Source organism: Pteropus alecto, unplaced genomic scaffold, assembly GCF_000325575.1.
Source record: "Pteropus alecto unplaced genomic scaffold, ASM32557v1 scaffold7, whole genome shotgun sequence".
In the NCBI taxonomy this organism is placed as follows: Eukaryota; Metazoa; Chordata; class Mammalia; order Chiroptera; family Pteropodidae; genus Pteropus; species Pteropus alecto.
In genome coordinates this window covers 44045787-44073592 of record NW_006494614.1, presented here as the reverse complement: position 1 = coordinate 44073592, position 27806 = coordinate 44045787, and the positions used below count along the sequence as shown (strand labels likewise).

General features: G+C 37.9%; 1 protein-coding gene across 4 annotated transcripts in view; it reads right to left on the bottom strand.

Moving 5' to 3' along the window:
• KIF6 (kinesin family member 6) overlaps window positions 1-27806 on the bottom strand; it is a 369189-nt gene that overhangs the window by 175201 nt on the left and 166182 nt on the right. For 2 of the 4 annotated variants that reach the window (XM_006926847.3, XM_025042753.1), the window contains 3 exons: window positions 26013-26118; window positions 25015-25153; window positions 20564-20779 (listed from right to left, as the gene is read on the bottom strand). In XM_006926847.3, coding sequence (XP_006926909.2) covers window positions 20564-20779; window positions 25015-25153; window positions 26013-26118 — 461 coding nt within the window. Of the gene's footprint in view, window positions 1-2456; window positions 2510-17643; window positions 17915-20563; window positions 20780-25014; window positions 25154-26012; window positions 26119-27806 lie in introns of those variants that run through there. The other 2 variants (XM_025042754.1, XM_025042755.1) reach the window with 2 other exon arrangements.

Genomic DNA, 27806 nt, shown 5'->3' with positions numbered 1-27806 from the left:
TTCCACAATGTTTGATCTGGGCTCAGATAAACTGGCCTATCCTCCTCTCCTTTGATGTGATCATGTTCACTTGCTGTTGTGGTCCAGGCATATGCCATCCCTTCACAAGTTTCCTGCCCACAATTCTCTTCCATTTCTTCTCTCCTTGTCACCACTCTAATTTTGATCCTTATCATTAAATCTTTGATGAATTATCCTAAGCAAAAAAAGAAATGTTTCCTTACCAGCATTCTCAGATACTTCTCTTGCATTGTACCTCTGATCTGACAACACAGAATACAACTGACAAAATCACCACAAAGTGATGTAGGAGGTGCAGTTACTTTCTCTCTCTCACCACAGAGAGGGAAGGAAAGCTGCAAGGGGGCCCTCTCCACTGCTGGCCAACTCTAGAGAAATATCCAGCAGACCAGATTACTGGTCAAAATTTCATGAAAATAATTTCATCAAAATGGGAATGTCTAAATACATAAACACATTTATGCATCATTTAAAATGACCAAGGTAGATCTACATGTATAAAAATGAATAAGCCTCCAAGACACATTATTGTGTGAAAAAAGACGTTTCAGAATGATAGCATTTACTACAATGTAAGTTTCATGATGGCGAGAAATCTTTGTTTTATTCAGAATTCAACTGCCAGCACCTAAAACAGTTCCAGTACAGAGAAGGCACTTAACATTTGCCGAATATTGAATAAATACATTTATGGTGCAACATAAAAATATATTCATATAAAATAATGTTATACATTTTCTATGGATTTATTATATATATAGAAAAATATGTACTTATATATCATAAATATATTTATATTATTTATATATTTTATATATACATATATATATAAATACATATATATGTATATATACAAAGAAAAAGTAAGGGAAATGATCTCATATGCACAGTTCTAATTGGGAAGGTGGAGAATGGGAGGCTGTCAGAAAAAACAGTTATTTGTAAGATTTTAAATTTTTCAAAGGAAACTACATGCAAGTATTACTTGTAAAATTAAAAATCAAATATTCTATGGCATCATTCTAGCTATGCTATGTAAATGTGTGGCCACATGTGACATAAGAATAATCTTTTTAAAAAATTTTATTTACTTCTTTTAATTAGTTTCAAGTGTACAGTACATCGGTTAGACATCTATATAGCTCATAAAACAATCCCCCCAATTGCTCTCTCTTTGGCCCTCTACCTAGTCAACATATTAATGCTAACTGCATTCCCTATGCCGTGCTAAAAAGTCCTTCTATAGGCTGCACACAACAATTGGGTCTGTCTTAATAAGAGACTCTTCGGATTGATGCATCATTTACCAGGAAGCCAGCTGACTGTGGTTGGTTCCCTGACCCCTTTCCCACTCTTTTCTGACCTCTATAATCCCAGGAGTTAACTTCAGTTAAATGACAGCTGTACCTGACTTGGAGTAAGCCCTGGGAGGAAGGAAGCTAAGAGCAGCAACATTTCTGAGTAGGAAATTTCATTTTTCTTTCTCTCTCTTTGTGCCCCTCTTCTCCTATTACCAGCGTGTCTGCTCTCCAGGCTTCTAGAAAACAGGCCTCCACTGCCATAGTACCCCATCCACATGTGTCATTTCCTCAAATTATCTCTGTTTATCTAAGCTGAGAAAGGAGTTGATGAAATGAAATGCACTAAAGTAGAATGATGCATATTTCTATAGCTTAACCTTTAAAAGGTTGTTATCTCATTTACCCAAATGAAGCTGAAACTGAGGCAATTTCAGGCTAGGGGAGAAGAGGGATATTTTGAGCAGAGCATTCCTATCCCCCGCCAGAAGTCTTTACTGTGGGATTAGGAAAGGGTGGAAAGGAGAGAGAGTTATACTGAGAATCCAGGCTGCAGCAGGGGTCAGCTGACCATCTCGCTTCTTAACCTTTGGCAGATTTGGTGTGACAGTGAATGGCACAGATAGAAGGGAGTTCTTCTCTCTGGATATGTTAGACACATCTACAGCACTGTCACATGCCTGTACTTGGTAAAAAATAGGGTTTTAAATCCCAGAGTCAATCCTCTGTCAAACAAAACTATTCCACAAAAATGGTTAATTCAACACTGAACCAATGAGCCTGGGAATAATGAGGTCCTGTGGGTTCTGTTTGCTAATAGCAAGAATTGATTATTTCACACTGCAAATGTAATTACATTGGAAGGGGTAATGAGCAATGAAGTTATGAAAGGAATATAGTAACCAATTAGGTTTTTACTTCTGCTTAGAATTTTTTTAAGAAGCCTATCCATTGTATATCCAAGCTAACATAATCAGTTTAACAGACCTTGATGAGTTTGGAGAGAGCAATAGACCGGTAAATCCTGTCTATCTCCCTGTAGGACCTTATCAAAAGACCATCTTGAGCCTTGGTGAGAAAAATCACAGAAAAACCCACATTAGGCAGAGCATCGCTTTTCCATTATCTCATACATACCAAATGCTGTTCTGATCCTGCTTGTGTTTACAGAATAAAGTGGGCCAAAGGAATTCATTGAAATCATAAAGGGCAAGAGAAATGCTAGAGGATAGCAACCCGGTAGCTGCTAGACTTAATGGAATGGAAAAAAATTGAAATTTAACCTATGAGTCAGTAAATCACCATTTAGATAGTTCTGGACCAGTAAGTATGGCAAGACATTTGTTTAATTTAGTACAGACTAAGAACAGGACAGGACGTACTAGAAAGGCACACACACAGAAAATGAAAGAGTTGGTGTATGCACATGTATGCGATGTGTTACGTGTGTGTGTGTGTGTGTGTGTGTATGTGTATTGTGTGAGCGTCTGTGGTGTGTATGCATGGAAGTATAAGTTCATACACATATATCTGCATAGCTGTGATTGGTGGAAATCATTTAGAGTCACTCTGTTAACTGTGTTAAGTGAGGAGCATTGCAGACTAATAGTTAAAAAAGGCTCAATTGCTTTTTCTCATGTCATATCAGTGGACTGTAAAACACCGAGGTAACAAATGTCATTGAGATTTTACTGTAATATGGGAGAATGACTGAGCAACATAAGGCTTGAAATATAAAGTACTATACTATAGTCTTATAAAAGAATATGTCAGGCATTAGCTTGTGATCACTAATATAAATTTCTACTGAGAGGAAAAGAAAAAGATACCATGCCTACATTCAAAGTCCAAATGGTGCTTACACCTCAATTACACTGTTTGGTTGTGAGGCCTGAAGGGTAAGCCAATTGTTACATAGCACTTCTTGGAAGGACCATTGTCTTACTCCCATTAAACTCTTGTAGGTAAGGTCACTCATGTGCTGCAAAATGTCACTCAGACCATCAGATGGTAAATGTTGAGCTTCTAGAGAAATAAAACTTCTAAAAAGAGATATGTAAACCAACTCAACAACATAACTAGAGAGGGGAATCCCATCACCTAAAAACTCAGGGTAGCCTTGAGTTGATTTTCATCATACGGTGAAGATGAAAAAACCACAATGTTAAATTCCCTTTGTTATATCTGTCCACTTCACAAAGACATATGGCATCATGCACAGAACTAAGCCCTGGAAGGTTCTACATCTAGCTGCCTTCGTAAACATTGGTAGGCTATCCTGATTGTATGGTTAGTCAAATTAGAGTGGAGAGTACTTCGGTGAAGGAAAGTAGTATATATAATAGCTCTATTTTGGTTTGTCAGAAGGAGGAGACTAGGCTCAGAGTATTTCTGGGGATCTGAAAATTTTCCAAAGGAGTAAGTCACATTATTAATGAAAGTATTGGTTTCGAAACTTATTTCCCCAAATAACCATATATAAATAAATGACTGGGCCCTAAGAATACACTCACAACAAGATATGGAGTTTATCATGCCATGGTCTGAGTCAGTACTAGGCACTGACAATAAATGGAAAGAATAAATAGCTGGATACAGTAATACAGTAACTCTACTTGTAGCAAAATATGTTCATGCGGAGTACTGTACAGCAGGTTTTTCAGTGTCCCACTGAGCACAGTACCCTGTGAGATGTTGACAGGCATCCTGAGGCAAAAGTTTGAGAAACATTATGTACTATAATACCCCTATCCCCCTACTGGGACCAGAAACCTGGAATTCCACCAGTCTAGGAAGAAATAGATGAAGGACAAAGGAAAAAATGGTACTAACATGAAAATCAACTCCACTTGCCTCCCCGCCACCACCCAAAAGGGGAGCCCTGCAGCAGTCTTGTACGCTAATGGACACATAAGGCCTCCTTATTCCTCTTCTGGAGCAGTTCCTTAGAAGCTACCTAGAATCCCAAAACAAGGAAACATCGCAACGAAGAAAAGGGCCAGAGGTAGTGTTGTCAGATAAAATATAGGATTTGCCAGTTAAATTTGAATTTCAGATAAAGAATGAATAACTTTTTAGTATTCATTCTAAGTATGTCCCAAATATTGAATGAGACCCACTTACACTAAAAAAAAAAAATAAAATTTATTGTTTATCTTAAATTCAAATTGAACTGAGTGTCCTCTATTTTTATTTTTGAGATCTGGTAGCCCCAGCCAGAAGGCATACCTCTTCTGTCAGTTTCAGAACAGTGCTCAACACAAAAAATTTTATGAGGCTCAAGATGTTCAAAAAAAAGGGTTGCTGTAGGATTATCACGAAATCTGTTTACCAAAAGAACGCAAAAGATTCATGAGCATAACTAGAAACGAGGGAATGAGATGAGGAGACAGATCATCTTGAAATACAGCTGGAGGGGGTGAAGCAGTATTTCTGAGCAAAGCTTTCTGGCTGAGGGAGGTTAAGAGGCAGAGTAACAGATGACAAAAGGTTTTTCAAACAATGGCTGAGGTTCTAATAAAAAGATTAATTTTGTATGTGTACAGCAGAGAAAGGCTTATTGTTTCCAATTGTGGCCTTTCCCATAATAGCCACTCCCCTACCTAAGCATATATACTGATTGCAGTAAATATTAACAACATAATCATAAACATGAAAACTAGTGAAACTTAAGTGTAGTAGGAGCAAAGTGGTAAATCCTGGCTTGGGTTGTCAGAGCAATGGATAGACGTTTTATAAAGATCATGTCTTATGCTACAAATAAAGTCGGGGTTTGTCTATCATGTTTCCAAAATACATTCCCTCCTGAACACACTGACAGAAACCATTTTCATCTTTGTTGGTATAAATCCCAGAAAATCATATCTGCAAAAGTAAGTGCTGATAGAATTCTCAAACTCCAGGGTGAAGGCAAGTGATGTAGCTCAGTGCAATTATTGTCTCTCGTCGCAGGATGAAGTCTGATTATGTTATGGCCATGGGAAGCAACAGAGTTAAAACTGTCAGACAGAAGGTTTAAGGATTCCCAGCTCTGTGCCTGACCCAAATCAAACAGACCAGAAAAAGGAGTCTTCTTGATTCAATTCTATTTCTCTTACTTTATGTCTCTATGTTACCTCCAGAGGGGGCTCAGGGGAGGCCTCTGAATGGTGAAGACATATTTAGGAGCTTACAATTTAGGAAATACAATACCAAATTTATAAATATCTGACTTAGGAATGACCCATATCTCCAAAGCCACAAAATTACTGCCACTGATGCAAGAGCAGCCCACAAGTGATGCCCCCATCCCTAGGAAAGCTGTTGCTACTGCTGGAATCAACCAGAACTCCATCAACAGAAGAGGATATGGGGGCCATACTAACTGCCTCCCCACAATGTTGGGAAAACTCTAACTGAAAGAGATTTTCCAAAGCCTTTCCAACCCTTTCCATGCTGTATCTTTATCCTAACCTCACAGGGTCCTGTGATTTCACTGGGAGTGGAAAATTCCAGAAGACAGCTGATCTTTCCCTCACCCCAATTCCAACACATCATCCAGGGAGAGTTCATTTCAAAGGGAATCTGTAGAAGCATACTATTTAAAAACCAATAAGAGATTGAATTTTCTACACTCACTGGGCCTGTAGCCTCAAGAATAATCAATCCTACCATGACTTTTATCCCTGTCATCTTTGGCCACCCACAAAATGCAAGCCCCTCTAGGCAACTGTCATCTCACATGTTATTCTTTACCTCCTTGTCCTACCTCTATCTCATCTCACCCATTCCTCCTTCCACTTCTAGCCTTCCTGAGAACATGTCCTACTTCACCCTCTGGACCCCACATTCCATTGTTAATTAGTCTCTCCCACATGCTCAATATTCTCGAACATCTCCTTCGCCTCTTTCTCTTCACTGAAATCTGACATTTTCCTAAAGGAAAACTGCCTTATCTGGAGCTGTCTCAAGTAGCGGATGTTCATTCTCCTACAATATAAATAACAGAAAGGCCAAAGATAGTATTAGTCTTCTTCTGACACACAAATGCCATTTCAAAATCATGATTTTTTAATGCCAAGGCCAAAATTTTTCCTCTTTAGAGATTTTTGCCACTTAGTCCTGCTCTCTCTGATGCTAAAATTTAAGGCTACTCAGTATACATTGGTCCAATGAGTGAATAACCACCCAGCTACCATAAGCAGATTTGTGCTTCTGGCTCAGGGTTTTCTTTTCCACCCCATTTCCTGCCAATATTCTGAATGACTTCAACATCACAGAGAAACTCCATTTTACAATCTTAGCCTCAAAGTGAGGCTACCTCCAGTAATCTGTGTGACCATTCCTGGCTCACTTCCTTACCTCCTACTCTTCAATCTGGTACAGGGAGCTTTTTGCCTCCACACTCTTTGAAATTGCTTTGGCAAATGTCACTGATCGCTTCCCATCCAAATCCAATAGACTTTGTAGTTCTCATATAACTTGACTACTCTGCAACATTCGATACTGTTAACCACATCCATCTCCTTGAAACTCAATCTCTAGCCTGGCTTCTGAGATCTCACTCTCTCTTGACTCTCTCTTGCCTCTCCCAATTCTCCTTTGCTAGTTCTGCTTCAGACTACTCCATTAATACTGCAGATCCTTAATGTTCTGCCGTTGGTCCTTTTTTCCTTGCTACGCATCTCTTTGGATCACCTTATCCTCTCTCTTGGCTACAAGTCCATGATCCATATTTCTAATTAACTTGTTGTCTTGAGCATTAAAGTTATGTATTTAATTAGTTTAGATTCCTTTCAATTACTCATTCTCAACATATCCATAATTAAACTAATAAACTCTCCCTCCAAACCTGCTTCTCTTCATGTATTCACTGCCTTGGTAAATGGAACCATATCCACTCAGAAACCTGAGAATTATTCTAGACTGTTCATCTCATCTCCATTCTAATCAGTTGCAAATCAGTTCTCCTTCCTATGTACCTTTTACACATTTCTCAAATTTTCAATTCCTACTGTGGCTGGTTTGATTCAGGCCCCAATAATTTTTTATCTTGAGTGCTACCACATCCTAGCTACCTTCCTTCTAGTTTCCAGTTACTTAGTACATTGCTCTCAGTGATCTTTCTTTAACAGAACTCTGACCACATTACTCCCCTGTTATAAAGCCATAATGGCTCCCAACTGCCAAAAAAAAAAGTTCTAAATTTGAAAGCATGGCTTATAAACTTCTCATGAGCTGGTCCTTTTTTCAGATTTATTTCTTGCTAAACACTATCCTATCCACATAAACCCTGTAATCCAGCCAACCCAGATGTTTGAACATCACAAACATACTTTTCTTCCCTCCTCTATTCATTCTGCCAGACATAAATGCAATGACTCTTTGAAGATTTTATTCATATACCACCTCTCCCACGCAGGCTTTCCTAAACCTACCCAGGAAAAGTTGACCAGTCCCCTTTCATGTCCCATGGTACTCTCTATGCATGTTCACCACAGGTCCCTCTGCTAGACTGAAAACCCTTTAACAAATAGTAGGTCACTTTCATCTTTTAATTTACCATTCCTAGCACAATGCCAGCTAAATAGCCTAAATTCAGTGAATGCTGCTAATTAAATGAATTAATAGTAGCCACTTCTCCTTCGGCTAGGGATAGTGTTCCATGTTCCTCACAGCCTCTGTGGTAGAATGTCTTACATTCACATCTCATCTAGAATGGCACAGTACTTCATATGTTCTAGAGAGTAAATATATAATTGGTGAAAGAGAAATGTTTTATTGCCATGTCTGGAAAGACCGCATGTGTATGTGCATATATGCATGCATGCACATGTGTGTGTGTGTGTGTGTGTGTGTGTGTAAGAGAGAGAGAGAGAGAGAGATCGAGAGAGAGCGAGAGAGGTTTTTTTGAGAAAGGATTCCTTCTGTTTCTCTGACGACAGAGTGATAGGGCATGGGTCCCTGGCATCCCACATAGCAATGCAGAATATATTTTGTCATGGAAACAATGCTAAAAATAGTGACTACACAATTCCTATATTTATTTGGCTTTATGGGTCATAATACCAAAGAGCTACATTATAGGTTATAAAGTTATATAATTCAGTTAAATTAAGGACTACATTGGTATTTTAGGTGTTGTGGAAAACTTACTACCTGTGGTGCATACTGTGATGTGCCATCCAGATACCCCTTAAAGAATTAAGGACCTTAAGAATAAAATACCTAGGGATTTCCAGGTGAGATGGTGAAGTAGATAAAAGCTGTCCTTGCCTCCTCTCATGACCACATCAAAATTACAGCTAAACTACAGAACAAAAATCATTGAAAATTGCCTAAAGTCTAGCTGAACAGAAGTTCTACAACTGGGGACATACAGAAGAAGCCACCTTGAGACTGGCAGGAGGGGTGGAGACACAGAATGAACTGGTCCAATACTTGTGTGTGGCAGTTACAAATCAAAAATTATATCTCCGCTGCAAAGGTCCTCCCTAGAGGAGTGAGAGGTCCCAGCTTCACACCAAACTCCCAAGCCCATGGTTCTAGTGCCAGGGAGAGAAGTCCCCACAAAATCTAGATGTGAAAAATCAGCGGAGATTGTGACTGAGTGAGACAGAGAACTGCTGAAGTCCCAGGTGTTCCTCTTAAAGGGGTGTACATGGACTTATCCACTGATGAATTCACTTGTTCTGAGCTCCAGTGCTGAGACAGCAGCTCAAAAGGCACCAAAGACATACAGGGAGGAAATGAATGATCTGGCTTCAGGGCAAGAGTTGGAGGGGCAGCTTTCTCTCAGATAGAAGTGTTGGCAGAAGCTATCGTTTCTTTGTTGAGCCTTCCCCCTCCGGGCATGCAGAAGCAGACAGTCACTATATCTGAGTCTCCATCAACCTGGCTAACAGTGGTTGCCAGGCCTGATCATTCCCTGAGATCCTGCTCCACCTGACTTGTGGGTCCATCCAACCTGCTTCCAGTTCTTTTCTATACAAATGGCCTGTCTTGACTCATGCTATGGACTTTTGTAAAATCTCTCAAAGGTTCACAAAACCCAAACAAGCAGCATCAAGCCTTGGCATGCCCTGTACCTCTTGCTGAGCAGCCCCATTCATGGAACTAGCAGCATCCAGCCTTGGTTAGTGGCTTGGCCCCTCGAGGCACCTCCAAGCCCAGCATGGGTGTGGGTCATCTGCAGATTGCTTGGTGGACTCATGCCAGATGGACCTAGGCTGTAGCTGGTCCTGGGGCCAGCATGCCGGGTGGCTAGCTTCGGACTGAGCTGGAGCACCAGTTGGAGATGCATCCAAAGATGACACACCCAAAGGGCAGACTGGGAAGGCACCAAAGCCCTGCTAAAGCGAATACTGCTCTGTAGGATGAGCACCTGCACAATAGCTCCTCCACTGTAGTCACCTGCCAGTACTCACAACCAATCAGCCCAAGGGTCAACCTCTTTCACTGACATGCAAACAGCAACCAAGGCTCAACTACAACAAGAGGGCACACACAACCTATACAAGGGACACATGTGGAGCACCCAGCTCAGGTGACCAGGGAAGACTGTGCCACTGGGCCCCAGAGGATACCTACTACATAAGGCCACTCAACTAAGACCAGGAGACATAGCAGCCCTACCCAATACATAAAAATAAACATAGGGAAGCAGCAAAAATGGGGAGACAAAGAAACATGTCACAAATGAATGAACAGAACAAAACTCCAGAAAAAGAACTAAACAAAATGGAGACAAGCAATTTACGAGATGTGGAGTTCAAAATGCTGTTTATAAGGATGCTCAATGAACTTAGGGGAAGAGTAGATGAACTCGGTGAGAACTTTAACAAAGAAATAGAAAATGTAAAAAAGAATCAGTCAGAAATGAAGAATATGATGACTGAAATAAAGAATACATTAGAGAGAAGCAATAATAGATTAGATGAAGCAGAGGATCAAATCAGCGATTTAGAAAATACAGTAGAAGGAAACAGCCAGAACAGCAACAAGAAAAGAGTTCCTTCCCCTAGTAAGGAGCCTCTGGGATAGCATCAAGCGTAACAACATTTGCATTATTGGTGTACTAGAAGGAGAAGAGAGAGAACAAGAAATTCAAAATTACTTGAAGAAATAATGATGAAAAAATTCCCTAACCTGGTGAAGACAATAGACATACAAGCCCAGGAAATGCAGAAAGTCCCAAACAAGATGAACGCAAAGGGACCACACCATGACACATCATAACTAAAATACCAAAGATTAAAGCAAAGAGAGAATCTTAAAAGAGAAAAGCAATTAGTTATCTACAAGGGAGCTCGCATAAGACTGGCAGGTGATTTTTCAACAGAAACTTTGAGGGCCAGAGGGATTGGCACAAAATATTCAAAGCGATGAAAAGCAAGGACCTACAACCAACATTACCCAGCAAAGCTATCATTTAGAATAGAAAAACAGATAAAGAGCGTCTCAGATAAGAAAAAGCTAAAGGAGTTCATCAACATCAAACTAGTATTAAAAACATCAGACTTCTTTTAAAAGAAGTAGAAGGGAAAAAATATTAAAAATATGAATAATAAAATGGAAATAAATATATATATATCAATAATTACTTTAAATGTAAATGGATTAAAAGCTCCAATCAAAAGATAGGATTGCTGAATGGATAAAAAAACAAGGTCTTTACATATGTTTCTTTCAAGAGATTCACTTTAGATTGAAAGACACACACAGACTGAAAGTAAAGGATGGAAAAAAGATATTTCATGAAAATGGAAACAAACAAACAAACAAACAAAAGCTGAGGTAACAATAATTATACCAGACAAACTAGGAAATGGATTAAAAGCTCCAATCAAAAGATAGGATTGCTGAATGGATAAAAAAACAAGATCTTTACATATGTTTCCTTCAAGAGATTCACTTTAGATTGAAAGACGCACACAGACTGAAAGTAAAGGATGGAAAAAAGATATTTCATGAAAATGGAAACAAACAGACAAACAAACAAAAGCTGAGGTACCAATAATTATACCAGACAAACTAGACTTTAAACAAAGGCTCTAACAAGAGACAAAGAAGGACCCAGTAACCCTATTTCTGAGTATATATCCAAAGAAACCCAAAACACTGCTTTGGAGGGACATATAAATTCACATGTTCATTGCAGCATTATTTACAATAGTCAAGATATGAAGGCAACCTGGGTGTCCATCAATGGGTAAATGAATAAAGAAGAGGTGGTACATATATACAATGGAATATTCCTCAGACATAAAAAAGAATAAAATCTTGTCATCTACAATATCATGGCTAGACATAGAAGGTATTGTGCTGACTGGAGTAAGTCAGACAGAGAAAGACAAATGCCATATGATTTCACTTACATGTGGAACCAAACAACAAAACAAACAAACAAAACAGAAACAGACTCATAGATACAGAGAACATTTTGATAGTTGCCAGATGAGCTGGAGGAGGAGAGTTAGTGAAAAAGGGGAAAGAATTAAGAAGTACAAATTGGTAATTATGAAATAGTCATGGGAATATAAAATACAGCATAAGGAATATGGTCAATAATATTGGAATAGCTATGCTGACATCAGATGGGTATTAGATTTATAGGGGTGATCATCTTATAAGTTATATAAATGTGTAATCACCATGTTGTATGCCTGAAGCTAATGTAATATTGTATGCCAACAATAATTGAAAAACAAAAATAAAAGTTATTAAAAAAATAATAAAATATCTAGGGATAAATTTAACCAAGGAAGTGAAAGATTTGTAAATGGAAGACTACAAGGCATTAATGAAAGACATTGAAGAACACAAATAAATGGAAAAATATTCCATGGATTGCAAGAATCAATGTTGTTAAAATGTCCAAAGCAATCTACAGATTCAACGCAATCCTTATCAAAATTCCAATGGCATTTTTCAAAGATATAGAATAATCCTAAATTTTTATGGAGCCAGAAAAAAATCCCAAAAAGCCAAAGCAATCTCGAGAAAGAACAAAAAGCTGGAGGTATCTCATTCCCTGATTTCAAACTGTATTTCAAAGTGATAGTAATTAAAACAGTATTGCACTGGCATAAAAACAGACACATAGATCAATGCAACAGATTTGAGAATCTAGAAATAAACCCGTGTATATATGGTCAATTAATTTATGACAAAGGAACCAAGAATATACAATGGGGAAAAGATAGTCTTTCAATAAATGGAATTGGAAAGTCTGGACAGCCACATGCAAACAAATGAAACTTGATTACTATCTTACACCATATATAAAAATTAACTCAAAATAGATTAAAGCTCTGAATGTAAGATCTGAAACCATAAAACTCCTAGAAGAAAATATAGGCTGTAAACTCCAAGACATAGGTTTTGGCAATGCTTTCTTGAATCTGACACCAAAAACAAAAGCAAAAAAAGCAAAATAAATAAGTGGAAATACATCATGCCAAAATGCTTTTGCAAAGCAAAGAAAACCAGCAATGAAATAAAAAGGCAAACTACTAAATGAGAGAAAATATTTGCAAATCATATATCTGAGAAGAGGCTAAAATCTGAAATACATAAAATACTCATACAACTCAATAGTCCCCCAAAACAAAAACAAAAACAAAAACCCCACAATAATCCGATTTATAAATGAGTGGAAAACCTAAATAGATATTTTCTCAAAGAAGATATATAGATGGCCAACAGGTACATGAAAAGGTACTAAACATCATTAATTATCAGGGAAATTCAAATTAAAATCATAATGAGATATCACCACACATCTGTCAGAATGGCTATAATCAAAAAGACAAGAAATAAGAAGTGTTCGTGAGGATGTGAAGGAAAGGGACCCCTGGTGCATTGTTGGTGGAAATGAAAATGGTGCAGCTACTATGGAAAACATTATGGAGGTTCCTCAGAAAATTGAAAATAGAACAACCATATGATTCAGCAATTCCACTTTTAGATATTTATCCAAAGAAAATGAAAATACTAACTCAGAACGATATATGCATCCTCATGTTCATCACAGCATTATTTATAATAGCCAAGATATAGAAAAAACTTAAGTGCCTATTGATGGATAAAATGGATAAAAAATTTGTGATACACACACAACATACAATGAAAAATTATTTAGCCATAAAAAGAATGAAATCTTGCCATTTGTCACAATGTGGATGGACTTTGAGGGCATTATGCTTAGTGGAATAAGTCAGCCAGAAAAAGACAAATACCATATGATCTCTCTCATATGTGGATTCCAAAAAACAGAAAATGGGATACAGAGAAGAGATTGGTGAATGCCAGAGGTGGGGGTTGAAGAAGGGTGGTGGGAGAAATAAAATTTAATAAAAAAACAAAAAAATGAAGGATTTATTCCTCTAGCTGCTAGGAGCACATTGACCCTATTTAAAGATTTTCTCAGCTGAAAAAAACTGCCTCATTTAAAGCCATGCCACCTTCTAGGGGCAGGCCCATATCCAATGATTGATGGACATGACTTTAGAAAGGCCCCGTCCCCTTGCCTGAATGGGAGATGATTCTGAAAGGCCTACTCAGCTTCAAAGTCCCTGAAGCCTTTGTCAGGACTGCATCGCAGCTTAGCTTCTCCCTCTGCCAAGTCCTGCTCTCATTTCCACAGATCTTGGTCCCAAGGGCCCTCCCCAATAAACATTTAGCTCAGACTTTAATTCCCAGGGAACCCAACCTACTTTTATATGGGGAAATAAAACATGAGCTCAAAATAATCAACCGAAGAATTAATTTTTGAATGCAGTGTTTAATAAAATGAAAGTTACCTGTTTTGACGCAAACCTCATATTTACCATCTTGTATCCTAGAGCCAAAAGATAGGGTTTCCCATACCCAAGACCATCCTTTACTTTTCTGTTTGCATACAAGTAAATCACTTAGGGTAATTGATCTTCCATAATTGTTTGCTTAGGGTACTCTGCCAGACCTGAGTGGAATACTTCTCCTAGCAATTTTTGAAAGGAGATTTGAGGGTATCACTCCTATTTGAAGAATTAAATTTCTTGAGTAGACAATATCTAATCTACTTTATGGACATAACCGAAAGAAATATAGCCTTTCTCACCAAGCTTCAGGACCAGATAATAACCATAGCATTATCCCAGAATATGATTTTTCCTACAACAAGGTGGGGGAAGGGAGATGTTGGCCTGCATTTTTTACCTGTTGCTCTTGTGATTCTAGAACAATACTCATTCATGCTGATGAAAATAAATACACAGGCAAACGACACAATATATGCAAACTTTTTCCCCTTTCAGGTTCATTCCTCTACCATCTTCTCCTCACAGTCATCAGCAGATCTCTCTTCTAAGTCACTTCACTGAGCACTTGGGTTCTAGGTTCATGGTCTTCCTTTACATATCTAACCTAGCAATTTTAATAGGCAATTTTAAAGTTCATAGGGAATAGGAATCCATTTTACCAAACTATTTTCTGCCTCTTTGATACCTCTAATTCTTTGAATCCTCCCCACATTTGGAATCTGTGTTCTCCTTCCTGACTATACTGTTTTCCTCAAAGGTGTGGAATTGATGGCTGACTGGACTATGGTTTTGCAGGAACCCTCAACTCTCTAGGCCCTTTTCTTGAGCATTCATTATACTTAAAGACAGCTTTAGCTACCTATTTATCTCCCCTACTACATTAAAAAATCCTGAGGTGTTCATAGATGGTGACTTCCAAAATAGAAAGATAGATAAGGCAGATGGGCTCATGGGTATCTGCTGAATCTAAATATCAGAAGGTGAGTCCCATCTAAAACCATGCCATTTTCCTTTAGAAAACACACTGACTTCTATTTGTTTGTTTACTTTTTAAGTTTAAAGATCTTATTGAAATCACAAATATGATCAGATAAAACAAACATTTAGAAATGGGCGTGAGCCTTGATTTTGGATCTAAAAGCAGAGATATGTTCTTTCTTTCTTCTTCTTCTCTCTCTCTCACCATCCCCTCCTTTCTCTCAAAACGCTTCAAATAGGAGGGATGTAAAGATATATTTTCCAGAGGTAGCACTGGGAGCAAACCGTGGCTAACTGGTCAGTACTATGCTCTGCAGAAGTGAGATTGGCCATAGAGTTATAGAGAGGGAAAGATTCATTTACTGACCACCTCTTTAATTGCATTTATGGAAAAATGCAAAGATGAAAGTGGTCAGTTTCAAAAGTGAGGGTAAACTCGGTCATGAGAAACTTGAAATGTAAGAGGTGAGTATTTGAGGCCTACAACAAAGCAAACTGGAAAGGATCTCATAAAAATCTCATTTCTATTTTTTTTCTCTAGTTGGTTAATGAGTGACTTTTACCTCCATGGACTTCTCTTTGAGCCTTTCTTTTCAACTTAGTGGAGGATTGAGTATATCAAACCTTTATAACAGTAGCTTTGGTCTAGAGAGTAATCCTGTAAACAGGAGTAAAGCAAACTCAAGGAACCGACTCAAGGTTTGAAGATGCATCCCAGAGAAGCACCAGCTACTCTGTTCTTTTGCCTCTGCCTGAAGCTGCATCCTCAGTGCCAGGGAAATTTAGAAAGCCAGGAAGAAGGTGAAACAGGGTTGTCCTTAATGCCTGAAGAACTGCAGTGGGCTCCCTCTGTAAGAGCTCTTCTTGTTCCTTGCCTCTTCTCTGTTTCCATAACTCTCAGCTTGGACTATTATATTTCTTAAGCCATTTACTAAAGTCTCCAGGAGCCTCATCTCCAACATACCCTAAAGATTTCTTCCAGAAAATCCTTCCCAGAGCACAACTATCACCATGGCTCCCTCTACTTTAGTGATTCCCTTGCAACTAAATGAAAAAAATTTCCTGGCTTGGCATTCAAGGGTTTTCATAATGTGGCCCTACTTAATCAATAAAAAAAAAAATGTAAAAAATTAAAACAATATGAAAGCATAGAATGTTAAAGGGGAAGTTTCCTTCTATTCTTCTACTCTCTCTCTCTCTCTCTGAAACAACCATCTTAACAATTTCCCACTCATTTTTGCAGCCTTATTTCTTCTGACTTCCTGTATATCTCCAAGGCTCCAGCTAAACGAATATCCCTGCCAACTCTACATATTTTTCCTTACCTTCCTGTTCCCAAACCATTGCTCGTAATATTCTTTAAACCTGGAATGTTTAGAATGTTCTTCCCTCAATCTTAGAATTTTCAAATTCTACCAATCCTTTGAGACCTAGCTTCCATGTCACTTGCTCTTGTAATGCTCTTCCCGATCTACTTATTAAAATTCTTCCATTATGCTTTGAATTCTCATAGCATTTCTTCTAGCTCCTGCTTATGGCACTTGTTATTTTATTTTCTGCTCTTTGGGTAAGCCAGCCTGCTCTACCTAAATGTAAGCTCCCAGAGCCAGAGACTATTTTTCAGTTCATCTCCGTACCCACTACAACTTATATCCTTGGACCTTCCATGGACATAGTGGAAATTTAACAAATTCTCTTGAAGTGAGTAAGAGAAAAGAGCCCAGAACTATGGCTTTGGTTTTAAATTTACCTTTGAAAATTCCAGTGACACTACCCGTGATGACTGTGTTCCCTTAGCATCTCAAACAGTTAGAGGATGTGGTGAGTCATCAGGGGCTTTTGAATATTGATGGGCTTCACGTGGCTATTTAGAACTTAGAGTGAGAGAACTGAAACAGAAAACAAAATGAAACAAACAAAAAAAAAACGCCAAACAAAACCCCCAAACAAAAGAACAACAACAATAACAAACTAAAAAAGAGAAAAACAACCCCAAAACTAAAATAGCAAGCAAACTATAAAATCCGTGCTATTGTAAAGAGAACAAGATGACTCTTTTTAAACCATGGAGCTAATAATTACTTCCATTTCATTATTTCAATAAAACCAAAACCAAAACAACAACAAAAAGTCCCAAAGTCTCTAACCTTCCTTTGCCTTGGCAGGCTGCTTGTACCTTGAGTCTGCAGGACTCTCTAACGAACCATGAATTCAGTTTCATTTTCTTTTAACACAAGAAATTTGAAAGGAGTCATTTTTAGCATAAAGTCGGGGTAAATGGAAGAAAGGGGAGGGCCATCAAAAAGGTGAGACAGTTTCACAACAGTCTCAGAATGGAAGACAGTCAAATTTACTTGCTTTCTGCATTACCAACACCCCCAGGGATGATTAACAGGAATTGACAACACCTACCTAAGGCAGAAGAAATACTTTCAAAACAACATGCTTACTAATTTTCTGTATTTGCTTTAGAGTACACAAGCTTCTTGTATATAAAATAATGTAATAATAAAAGCCCAATCAACTGCTAGGATCTTAAACATTGTAACAAACTATCCCATTACCTGTTGCTTTGCAGCATTGATTCATCTCCAACAATTTTCATCCCGTCTGTAGTTTTGCCAAAAAATAAAATCAATCCCCCATCAATCCCTCCTCCAAATGCTTAGATTATTATCATCCATTTGTGAGCCTGCTCTTATTTAAAGTTATTGCTAGAACTATATCCAATGACAGTTAAAACAACTCAAAAGAACCCTTTCAACTGTAAGGCTTGTCTCCAAAACTCTTTTACCTCATTTGTACTTGGACTTTACAAACAATTTCCATTATTTTTTCAGTGATTTTTCTATTCAAGTAAACTGAATTCATTCTCCAAACAAAACTATAGTCCGCCTCAATAGCAGTATCAAGGGAGGAAAAGAGTTACTGAAAGTTAAGTATAATTATGAGTTAAGAAAGAGAGATTATGAGATGCTGTGGGGAAGAAGAATTATGAGAAGACAGATGGTGTGGGCAAGAGAAAATGGAAATTGAAAAGGTCTGCCACATAGCAAGGGGCTGGGCAGTGATATCCGAGGCCATTTCTCCACAGAAACATGGTGGGTGTCTTTGGAGAAGGCCAGTAAACGGAGTTTCTTCCATCATGAGCCTGGTTTCTAACATGGGCACTAATTGTGACTTTTCATTTCAGCAGAGATGCCAATGTTCTGTTCTCTACAGCCAGCGATGCCAATTGTAGGGCCAAGGGAGGAGTTCCTACCTGCATGAAGAGCCTCTCCAGCCACCCAGAGACCAGGTGGCTGATCTTTACTCTTTAGTAACCAAGCCCCGTTCACTCTACCTCCTAAATGCTTCTGATCCCCCGACCTCTCTCTTATCATCCTCATCCTTTCGCCTGGACTACTACACTATAAGACCTCCTAACTGTTCATGCAAACTTTGTCCTTTGTCAGTTTGTCCTGCACATGTTACTCTACCTGTCTTTCCAGCCTTTCTCTCCCCAAATCCCAACCATTCCAGACTTTTCACCTCCTAAAATGCTCCTTTCCACCACAAAGGCGCTGAAAGCTACTTGGGTGATTCCTTCTGTTTGCAATATTCCTCCCAGCCACACTTCCACCACAAGGCCTCTTTTGGGATCTTTCACGTCTAAACTTGAGGTGAGGTTCCCTGGTATGTACTCCTTCAGTAATATAATGGTATACTTTGTAATTAATCATTCAAGGCTCTCTTTGTCAGTCTGTAAGTGCTCTGAGGTCAGAGATTGTGTTTGTCCATGTACATCCTCATCTATAATATGGGATGAAACAAGATCTTATAGGATAAGGATTAGATGAGTTAGTTCAAACGGAGAACTTTGAATAGTATCTGACATGCATAAGGACTATGTAAGCTTTAGCTATAATAATAATTAGATGGTACTGAGAATAAAACTGTACTAAATAAATATATGTTGATTGAATAAAGAAATGAATAAATTGATGGATGAACTCATGAATTCACGAATCCAGAGGGCCTCTTTTTTTTTCCCAACCAGTTGTTATCCATGATAGAGTATGAGAATGCCATACAGAAAACAATCAGAGAGAGGAATTGCTTTTCCATGCCTACAGCCACCACGATAAATGGTGAAAAATAGCACTTTTGGTTTCCTGTGATTTTGAATTTACCTTACCACATTAATAAAAAAATATTCAAAGCAAAAAGATTTGGAATGAAGAGATAAAGGGGGTCAAATATATAGCAATGGAAGGAAATTAGACTTTAGGTAGGGAGCATGCAATAGAGTACACAGATGTCGAATTATAATCTTGCACACCTGAAAATGATATAATGTTATGAACCAATGTTATCCCAATAAATGTAAATAAAAAAAGAGATAAAGGGATATAATATCATGAAATATACTTCCAAACTTCTCGATTTTGTCCTTATTAACTAAAAAGTTAATGAATACCACATTCTAATTATTCCTAAGCTAAATCCTTTAGAAAACCATGTCAGGTCATCCATCCCAACAAATGTTTACACAGAAAATTTCAACCTGTATTGCTAAAAAGGAAAGCTTTCTATTCTTTTGTTTTAGTACATTCCATACTCCAGATTCCTCGATGTCTTCAAGAGAAAGACATCAGGTACATTACTATGCATCGTGCTCTGGCTGGTCTAATAGAATGAGAAAGTGCACAAACCAAGTTGGGCTTCTAGTGTGGTTCTGTAGTTGCGGTACTGACGCACTTATCAAAAGCTACAAATGGGGAAGGAGCCTCTGAGTTGGCACAATTCTGCAAAATTATCTGACAAAATTTTGTTCATTTATTGTCCTTTAAGGCAGACTGTGATAGTAATTTTAAGTTATTTTACAGCAGATAGCACACTCGAATTTAGAAATAAGCACTGTGTCATCACATCAGTAATGTAACATCTGTCCTTATTCTTTTCCTCTTATATCAGGGGAAATCTTTTGTTCCTATCTCTAAAGTCAGTTTTTCTACTATTGCCCTGGACCCATCATCTATTTCTGCCTCTGATCTCTGTGACAATTCAGACTTTTTTTTCTGTCCAGCCATCACTTTTAGAAACTGGTATTTTATTTAACAGATTTGATAGTTATAAAAATTCTAACAAATAAATTGATAGCGACTTCATACTTGCATATTTAAAACTAAAGGATGCTATACTGAATTTCATTATGAGGAATGAGGAATACTGTTTTATTTATTTTTTTCAGGATGGATGAACATTACTTTTTTTGTTCTTGTTGTTCTTGTTGCTATAGCAGCAGTGGCTGTGGCTACAACTATAAAACCTCAAGAAATATTAGTAATAATAAACTAACTGCAGAATTACAATGATGATGAATAGAACGTTAAAATTATAATTGTTTACTTTTTTACTTTTTATATAGATATATAATTTATGATAGTCTATGGTTTCTATGTAAAATTATGTAATATATATTTACAAATAAATATCGCTAACCTGTTTTTCTGTGGAGCAAACTGGATCTGTACCCAACAGCGCTGGAGTCATGGACTTGCGTGGGAGCTGAGGATGGCAAAGTCCTCGGACCTTCTGGGTTCCCGGGTGGGAAAGGTGAGCTCTGTGAGTGTCTGAATTCATTTCTATCCATGCTAGATAAGTGAAGAGCATCCTGAGCTTTCTTCTTTTCCTTCTTTAACATATTGACCAGAATATCTGAGACTCGACTTAAGGATTTAGTGACTCATGCTAGATTATAATGATCAGAACATGAACGTTTCAAATGAGATTAATATTCTCTATAATATTTACTATTTGTCACATGGTAAAGACTAAAGGAAGTCTTCAATTTCCTGAAGTCACAGATAGAGTTATGGACAGTTTAGGAGCCTTTTGGTCTTTCAATACGGAAAAAACGATAAACTCAAAGTTCTTTAAAATGTCCTGATTTTAACCAATTAAGCCTAAATTGTTTTTAAGTTTTATAAAAAGTAAAATGAACACTGAGTAGTAGGCAATGGAGCTATGTATATATCAATGAGTAAATAAGAATTTAATCCAGGAAGCTGCTCAGGAGGAATGGAGGAAGAGAAAGCCAGAACCTTCCAGCTGGCAGGCAGAACGACCAAATCAATCCTGGTGGCCAAAGTGACCCCCAGTATCCGGCACATGCTTAGTTAGAGTGCACTGAAATGGGGATTTAAAGTCACTTTTTAAAAAGTATCTAATTTTTGGTCCAAATGAAACTGAAAGGAGGTAAATTATTAGGATAGATTTATCATTTTAAAATGCACCTTTTGCAGGCCATTTAGATATACTGGGAGCACTGATGATAAGTGATAAAATCATTCCATTCTACTGTATTTTACCATTTTTTCAGGTTCAGAATGCCTAGAACTCTGTGGGACTTTTGCCACCACTGAAAGGAAAGACTATAAGCCCTCCTGAGAATGTCAGAGCTCTAACTGCATGTGCAGTAAGGTAAATTCAAGAACTTCACCATCCCTAGAGATGGCTTTATTAACATAGGAATTTGAAGAAATATGATGGTGCAAAAAAGAAAACTGAAACCCAGACAGGAGGGGAGGCGTCCAGTTACACTTATTCTTGGGCAAGTAACATGGAAGTCGTTTGACCTCCATCTTCTTCAGCTTTGACTCCAAGTTTTTTATTTCTGGAAGGATAAACAGTTTTTCTCTCACAATTTCAATGTGGCTTCTATTCTTTCTCTCAAAGAAACTTGTACCCACCAGCGGTGTTCAAAACTTCTGTAGTGCCTATGCATCAGCCTGACAGAGAACAAGGCTCTGCCCAGATCTTCTATCCTCTTTGTACGCACCTGATTTCAATAGTATCATACTCTTTAATTGGTTTGTGTACATTCCTTCATTTACCCATTCAAAGATATTTATTGGAGCTTGTACTATGTTCCAAGCACTATTTCAGGCACAGGCAAAGTACGATAAAAAGGCAGACTCTCATGAAGCAGATGTCCTACTGAGAAAAAGACAGATCTCTCTCTCTCTCTCTCTCTGCCCCCCCACACAGATAGCTTATTTAAAAAAGGTCAAGACTGATTGGGCTGTTGCTCTGCAATAGATGCTACCCTTTCTAAGAGCGACAATTAGGCTGAGGTCGAATGACAAGAACCAGCCAGAGGAAGAGTAGCTAAGCAGAAGAAATGACTGATGCTAAAACCCTAAGGAGAAATGGGCTTGGCAGTGGTTCCCAAACGGAGGCTATTTTACCACCTGGGGGACATTTGGCCATATCTGGAGACATTTTTGGTTGTCATACTGGAGTTGGGGGTATGTGCAGTTATGGAAATCTAGTGGATAGAAGCCAGAGATGCTGTTCAATATCCTACAATATATAGGATAGCCCCCCAAACAAATAATTATACAGCCCCAAATGTCAGTAGTGCTGAGGTTGAAAAACCGTGTATTAGAAAAACAAGAAAAAGCTCACTGTGACCGAAGCCTAACACACAGGGGCAGAGGCTTAAGAGATGAAGTCAGAGGGCTAGGCAGGGGCATGATTACCCAAGGCCTCACAACATGGAGTGAGGAGTCTGAAATTCATTCTGGGTTTAATGGGAAGCTCCTGTAAGATCTTAACCAGAGGAAAAATCTTGTTCTGATTTACATTTCATAAAGATCACAATACAAATTTATCTTGTTTGCTGCCTTCTTTCTTCTCATCTTTTCATTGTCTTCTTCCCCTTCCTAATCTATTTAACTTGGGCCTTCCTTTGTGTCAAGTGCTATGTGGGGTATCAAATAACACTCTGTTATATGTTTTCTGAAGGAGTGTCAAAACTTTATTCAAACTGATAGCGTCACTGAAACGACATCATTTTCACTCTCTTTCCAAGAAGAACATTCAACGTTGTTCACTGTCATTTTGGTTACATTACTGTTTTTTGTTGAACTATTTGTTGAAGTATTATCTCCTCTTTTCCCTGTAAGCCATATCTTCTTATTCCTCCTGTCAAGTCTTGGCCTTCTTGGTTTTACAAAAAAAGATATAAAATATTCTTCAACCGACTGTGAAAGACTATGAAATTTCAGAAACCTTTCTTGGTTATTAGCCTTGATAAGTGTAAACTCTGTGAGGAGTAAATCTTAGCTGCTATTTTCCCTCCTTCTGAGCTTACCTATTGTCTACAGTCATACTTTCCATTATATAACACTTTAAAGTACTCAAGGCACTTTCCAGTAAATTATCTTACTGGCTTTGCTCAGCGCAGTGAGGTTGGCAGGGCAGGTCTTATGCGTCTCCTTCTGAAGATGAGAAAACAGCTTCGTTGAATAGTCAGTCCAGAGGTGTTCTTTTCACCATACCTCTGACACACCATCGTTCTGAATATGAGTCTCAGAAGAAGAGGATCTCGCTTGAGTTATTCAGCCAGGAAAGACTCTAGTGTAGCCCCACATGAACAGCAGTACCCAGCTTCGCCCGTGAAGAGGGGAGATGATGTGTGTCTCTCTCACTCTCTTTTTAAAATAAACATATATGAACAAGCCTAGACTATTCCCTCTCTGTCATATCTCATTTCATCCCTCCTATATTCACAGACATTTATAAACCCAGAGGGGATTAAGAAGTTGGTAGGAGCATTTAGGGGAGAAGATCCTAAACTAGGATCAAGGCCAGGAAAAGAAGCAGAGCTCAGACTGGGGCCGGGGCCAGGGCTGAGGTCTAGGTTGGGACCATTGCAGAGATGGATAGGGTAAGAGAGAGGAAAAGGAATGCAAGGGTGACAACACTTGTGGGCAGCACTCATAGACAAGGGCTTGAGTGGGAGTGTAATTCACAGTTGAACCCACTGTTATTGGTCTGATAATAAAGCAGCTAAAACTCATTTGAATCAGACATACAGGGTCTGCTAATACTCAACTAAAATTAGAGACTGAAGTTAATCAGGCAGTGTGCCTACCTCGTATTTGGTTTGTTTTTACCTCTTTATTACTGGATTTCCTTCATATAGGTTATTTTTATCCACTTTGCGTAATAGCTGAAGCTAAAATGCCTGTTAGTGATTTTTCAAAAAGTAACAAAAATATCTGTTCATAAAGAACTGAGCAAAATAATTTATTATGCATGACCTTAAACAAAGTCTGCAAATGTAATGAAAATGTCAAATCTTTTACAAGAAGCTTGAAAGATAAAATAAGAAACAATACTGGAGGAATGTTGGGGAGCCCTGAGATCTAACGTACCCAGCGGGGGCTCTTTAGAAGTAACCACCTAGCTTGTCACTGGAGGCAACTCCCATGGGTTGCTACCACATTTAGCTCCCAAAATACACTGCCTCCTAGAGTCTGTAAGAGTTGTCTTGAATGCTCATCTATACTCACTTCCAAATTTGGGAACATTTGTAAGTGGAACCCAAAGCGGTAGATCTGGCTTTTAAATAAAAAGTTACATTTAAATCAATCTCTGCTCTTCATAAGCTAAATACCATTTGCCATTTTTCAGCCATCATTTGAGTTTCACCCACACACCAGCTACTAATTCTGGGCCATGGTGAGGCTGTGGTCAGCCTGGTGTCCGGTCATCTAGCTAAAGATAACCAGTTAACTTACTGGCTCAGGACTAAAACAGAAAGAGCACCGCAAAATAGTCAAAAAATATTTTTAAAAATGTAATGATAAGAGATGGTGTAAAAAAGCCCATATTTTTCAATAAACTGAACATTTCCCTGCAATAGTAAATATATTTGGCTAAAAAGAAAGTAAAATTTTTTTCTTTTCTATCAACTCTGTTTTTCATTGGTTGCTCCATTTTGTTTGCTGAAGAGACATTTTATTTCTCAATGAAAAGAAACTATGTGAACTGAAAGCAGGGTTAGGAGGTAGGTGGTGTGGCTAGGGGGAGACATCTAAGTTCCCCCACTACCCTGGTCAAGCCAGCAGAGAGAGAGTTTCTTATCGCTTTAGAAAGGATACTGATTTCATTATCTCTCTGCTGTAGAATATCTCTTAGCTTTTTATATTCTTCTTCTTTTAATGGTTCTTGGCAGTTTTGATCTTTGATTTCGGAGGACACTGTGCTCTTTTCATGGATCTTCTTGTCATGCAATAGTTTCTGTAAGATGAAATAAGAGCTTAGTGTCCATGCCTCTATTCTAAATTTCTTTGACTCTTTGCACCTTTAAAAATTCTTTGCACAAATCAGATGTGAATGTCTTTTCCTGCCTCCTTGTCTTTTCAATGCAGTTGCCTTTGCTTGGTATGTCTTCCCTCTCTACCTGTCCTCTCTCCTTCCTCATTCCCCTCTTCGCTATCTGACCTCTTCTTCCCTAAACTGGGAAATTCCTGCTCGAACATTATTTCCTCTTGAACTTCTTTCCCTGTCTCCATAACCACATACCATTTTTAAAAACAGCACTTACCATGTATTGTAATTATTCTTTACATATTTGTCTTCTCCATGACTTACTTATCCAACTTTGTTTTCCCTATGCCTGGCACATAGAAGACTCATGATAAATGTTTATTATCTTAAGGAAGTATGCCAAATTATAAGTGAGGTAGAAGCAAAGGTTAATGATACTCTCACTGCGTCATCATAAAAGGTAAAACCTAAGGCAGACAAAAACTGAGGATTTATATGGATAAAATAAAACTACTGGAAAAATATGAAGGACCCAATTCTCTTGATACAGCTTGAAAATAGATGGTTTTTGAACATGGAACTATTCTGTGTAGAAAGTAGAGATTTCTGGCAAAAGAATTAGAAGTCCATGGTGATCTTATTTATTGGCAAGTAAGATACAAACTCGAAAGAAATTCAGTGATAATCACAGTCTTAGTTCCAAGATCATATTGTTCCAGAAGTGTGAAGCTGGATCCTAACCTTTCAAGAGCTGGTCAACTAGGAAAGCTTTATTGCAGTTTGAATATGACAGACAATGGGTTCTATTAGAGGAAATGCTTAAATTTACCTTTAAATGATGGAAACAGTGATGAATTTTACGCATATCAGCTCCAACCTCTAGTCTACTCTCTGGATCCTGGTCTTCCAGAAAGGATGTAATTAGTTTTTCCAGCCTAAAAATACATAATGTATGAGAAGCAACTATGAGCTAGAAACTTTAGAAATTCTACTAGCATTACTTGGTTGGTTAACATTTGAAGTATAGGATATTGTTCCCACTTCTTTATGGAAATATAGTAATCTAGTTTGACTATAAAAATTAAGGATAAAGAAACACATTGACAATGTGAAATCTGAAATGATGCAATTACTTGTAATCAATTTGCAATGAATTTTCATATGCATCTTTCAATATAAGAATCATTTGATTTCTACAAAACATGCATTCTAGCCAAGCTGAATTTCTATGCCCCTGTGCCTACCTGCAACACTGCTAGAGAAAGTAATGAAAACATTTATTAGTTTCATTAAAAATTCATGGTACTCACCCTCAACAATGACCTCAGTGATATCCCACGACCTTTTGAATCATTCCTGATTGACTTATATTCTTCATAATGGCTATTCCAAATCTTCCCATAGCCCTCAAGTCTATCACTATTCTTTCACTCTGCCAAGAATGTTGCTTCTCACTAGACTGACACAGTCACAGCTGTTATAAATGGGCTCCTTTGGTTTCTTTTCCTTCACATCAGAGTGTCTCTGCCTCACCACTCAGGCCCTCTTCCTTTTTTAATATATTTTGAATGATATTCTTCCTCCTTCTTTTGACCAACTTCTCCCCCTGAACTCTCTTCAGGCTTCTACCATGGTTGCCTAATCAATCTCATCTTTATCACCTCTCCATACTGACTCTTTGCTTACAATGATTTTCATGTTTTTTCTATTCTAAAACGAAACAAAATAGAAAACAAAACACCTCCCTTTGGAGCTACCATCCAACCACTTTATTCTGAAGTCCCACTTTGGTTTGTAGCTTTATGCTTAACACAGTCCACGTTGCATTCTAGAGTCTGTACCACCTTAGCACCCCCATTGGTGTGTAAGCCTTGTGAGACAGTTCTTGGCTTTTATTCATCTTTGTGTTCCCTCTCCTCCGCCCTGTTTGTAGAGCTGTGCACACATTAGGTTCTCAGCACAAATACATTAGTAAATGGAATCATTTCCATGGAAATTATTCCCCTCTATGTTGAGATGGAACTCTTCACAAGTAAGGTATTAGGATGGCAATCTGTGTCAAAGATGCGATGTATCATAATAGAACAGCAGCATAACTTTCTCACATTATAATGAAAATATTTGCATGGATTTAGCATCTTTTTAAATTGTATATATTTCCCTTCCACTGTTACTATGAGCCCACTCAAATAAGATGTAATGATATTCATCATATACCAGCTTTAGATTTTATTTTTATCTCTTCCTAATATCTATGACATGTAACAGCTGATGTTTACAAGTGCGAGACCATTTATATTGTAATTTTAAGGAGTTTTTTCAGGTGAAGAGATACTTGTCATTTTCATTATTTGCTAATTGACAATATGCTTCTTTGTAGAATACAGCTTCAAACCACCAGACACACAGAGAGATTCATTTCTGATACAGATTTTTATATGTTTTATATAAAATATTATAAAATACGTGTTTATGAACAAAATCCCCCCAAATTCCAAACAATATAGATATGAATAAGTTAAAAAGTAAACATTGCTCTTTTCCCCTCCCCCCATTCTCATCTTCTTTAGTCATTCTTGATGCCTTGGGGAATCCATTGTTAACAGTTGAAATATGTTCTCTC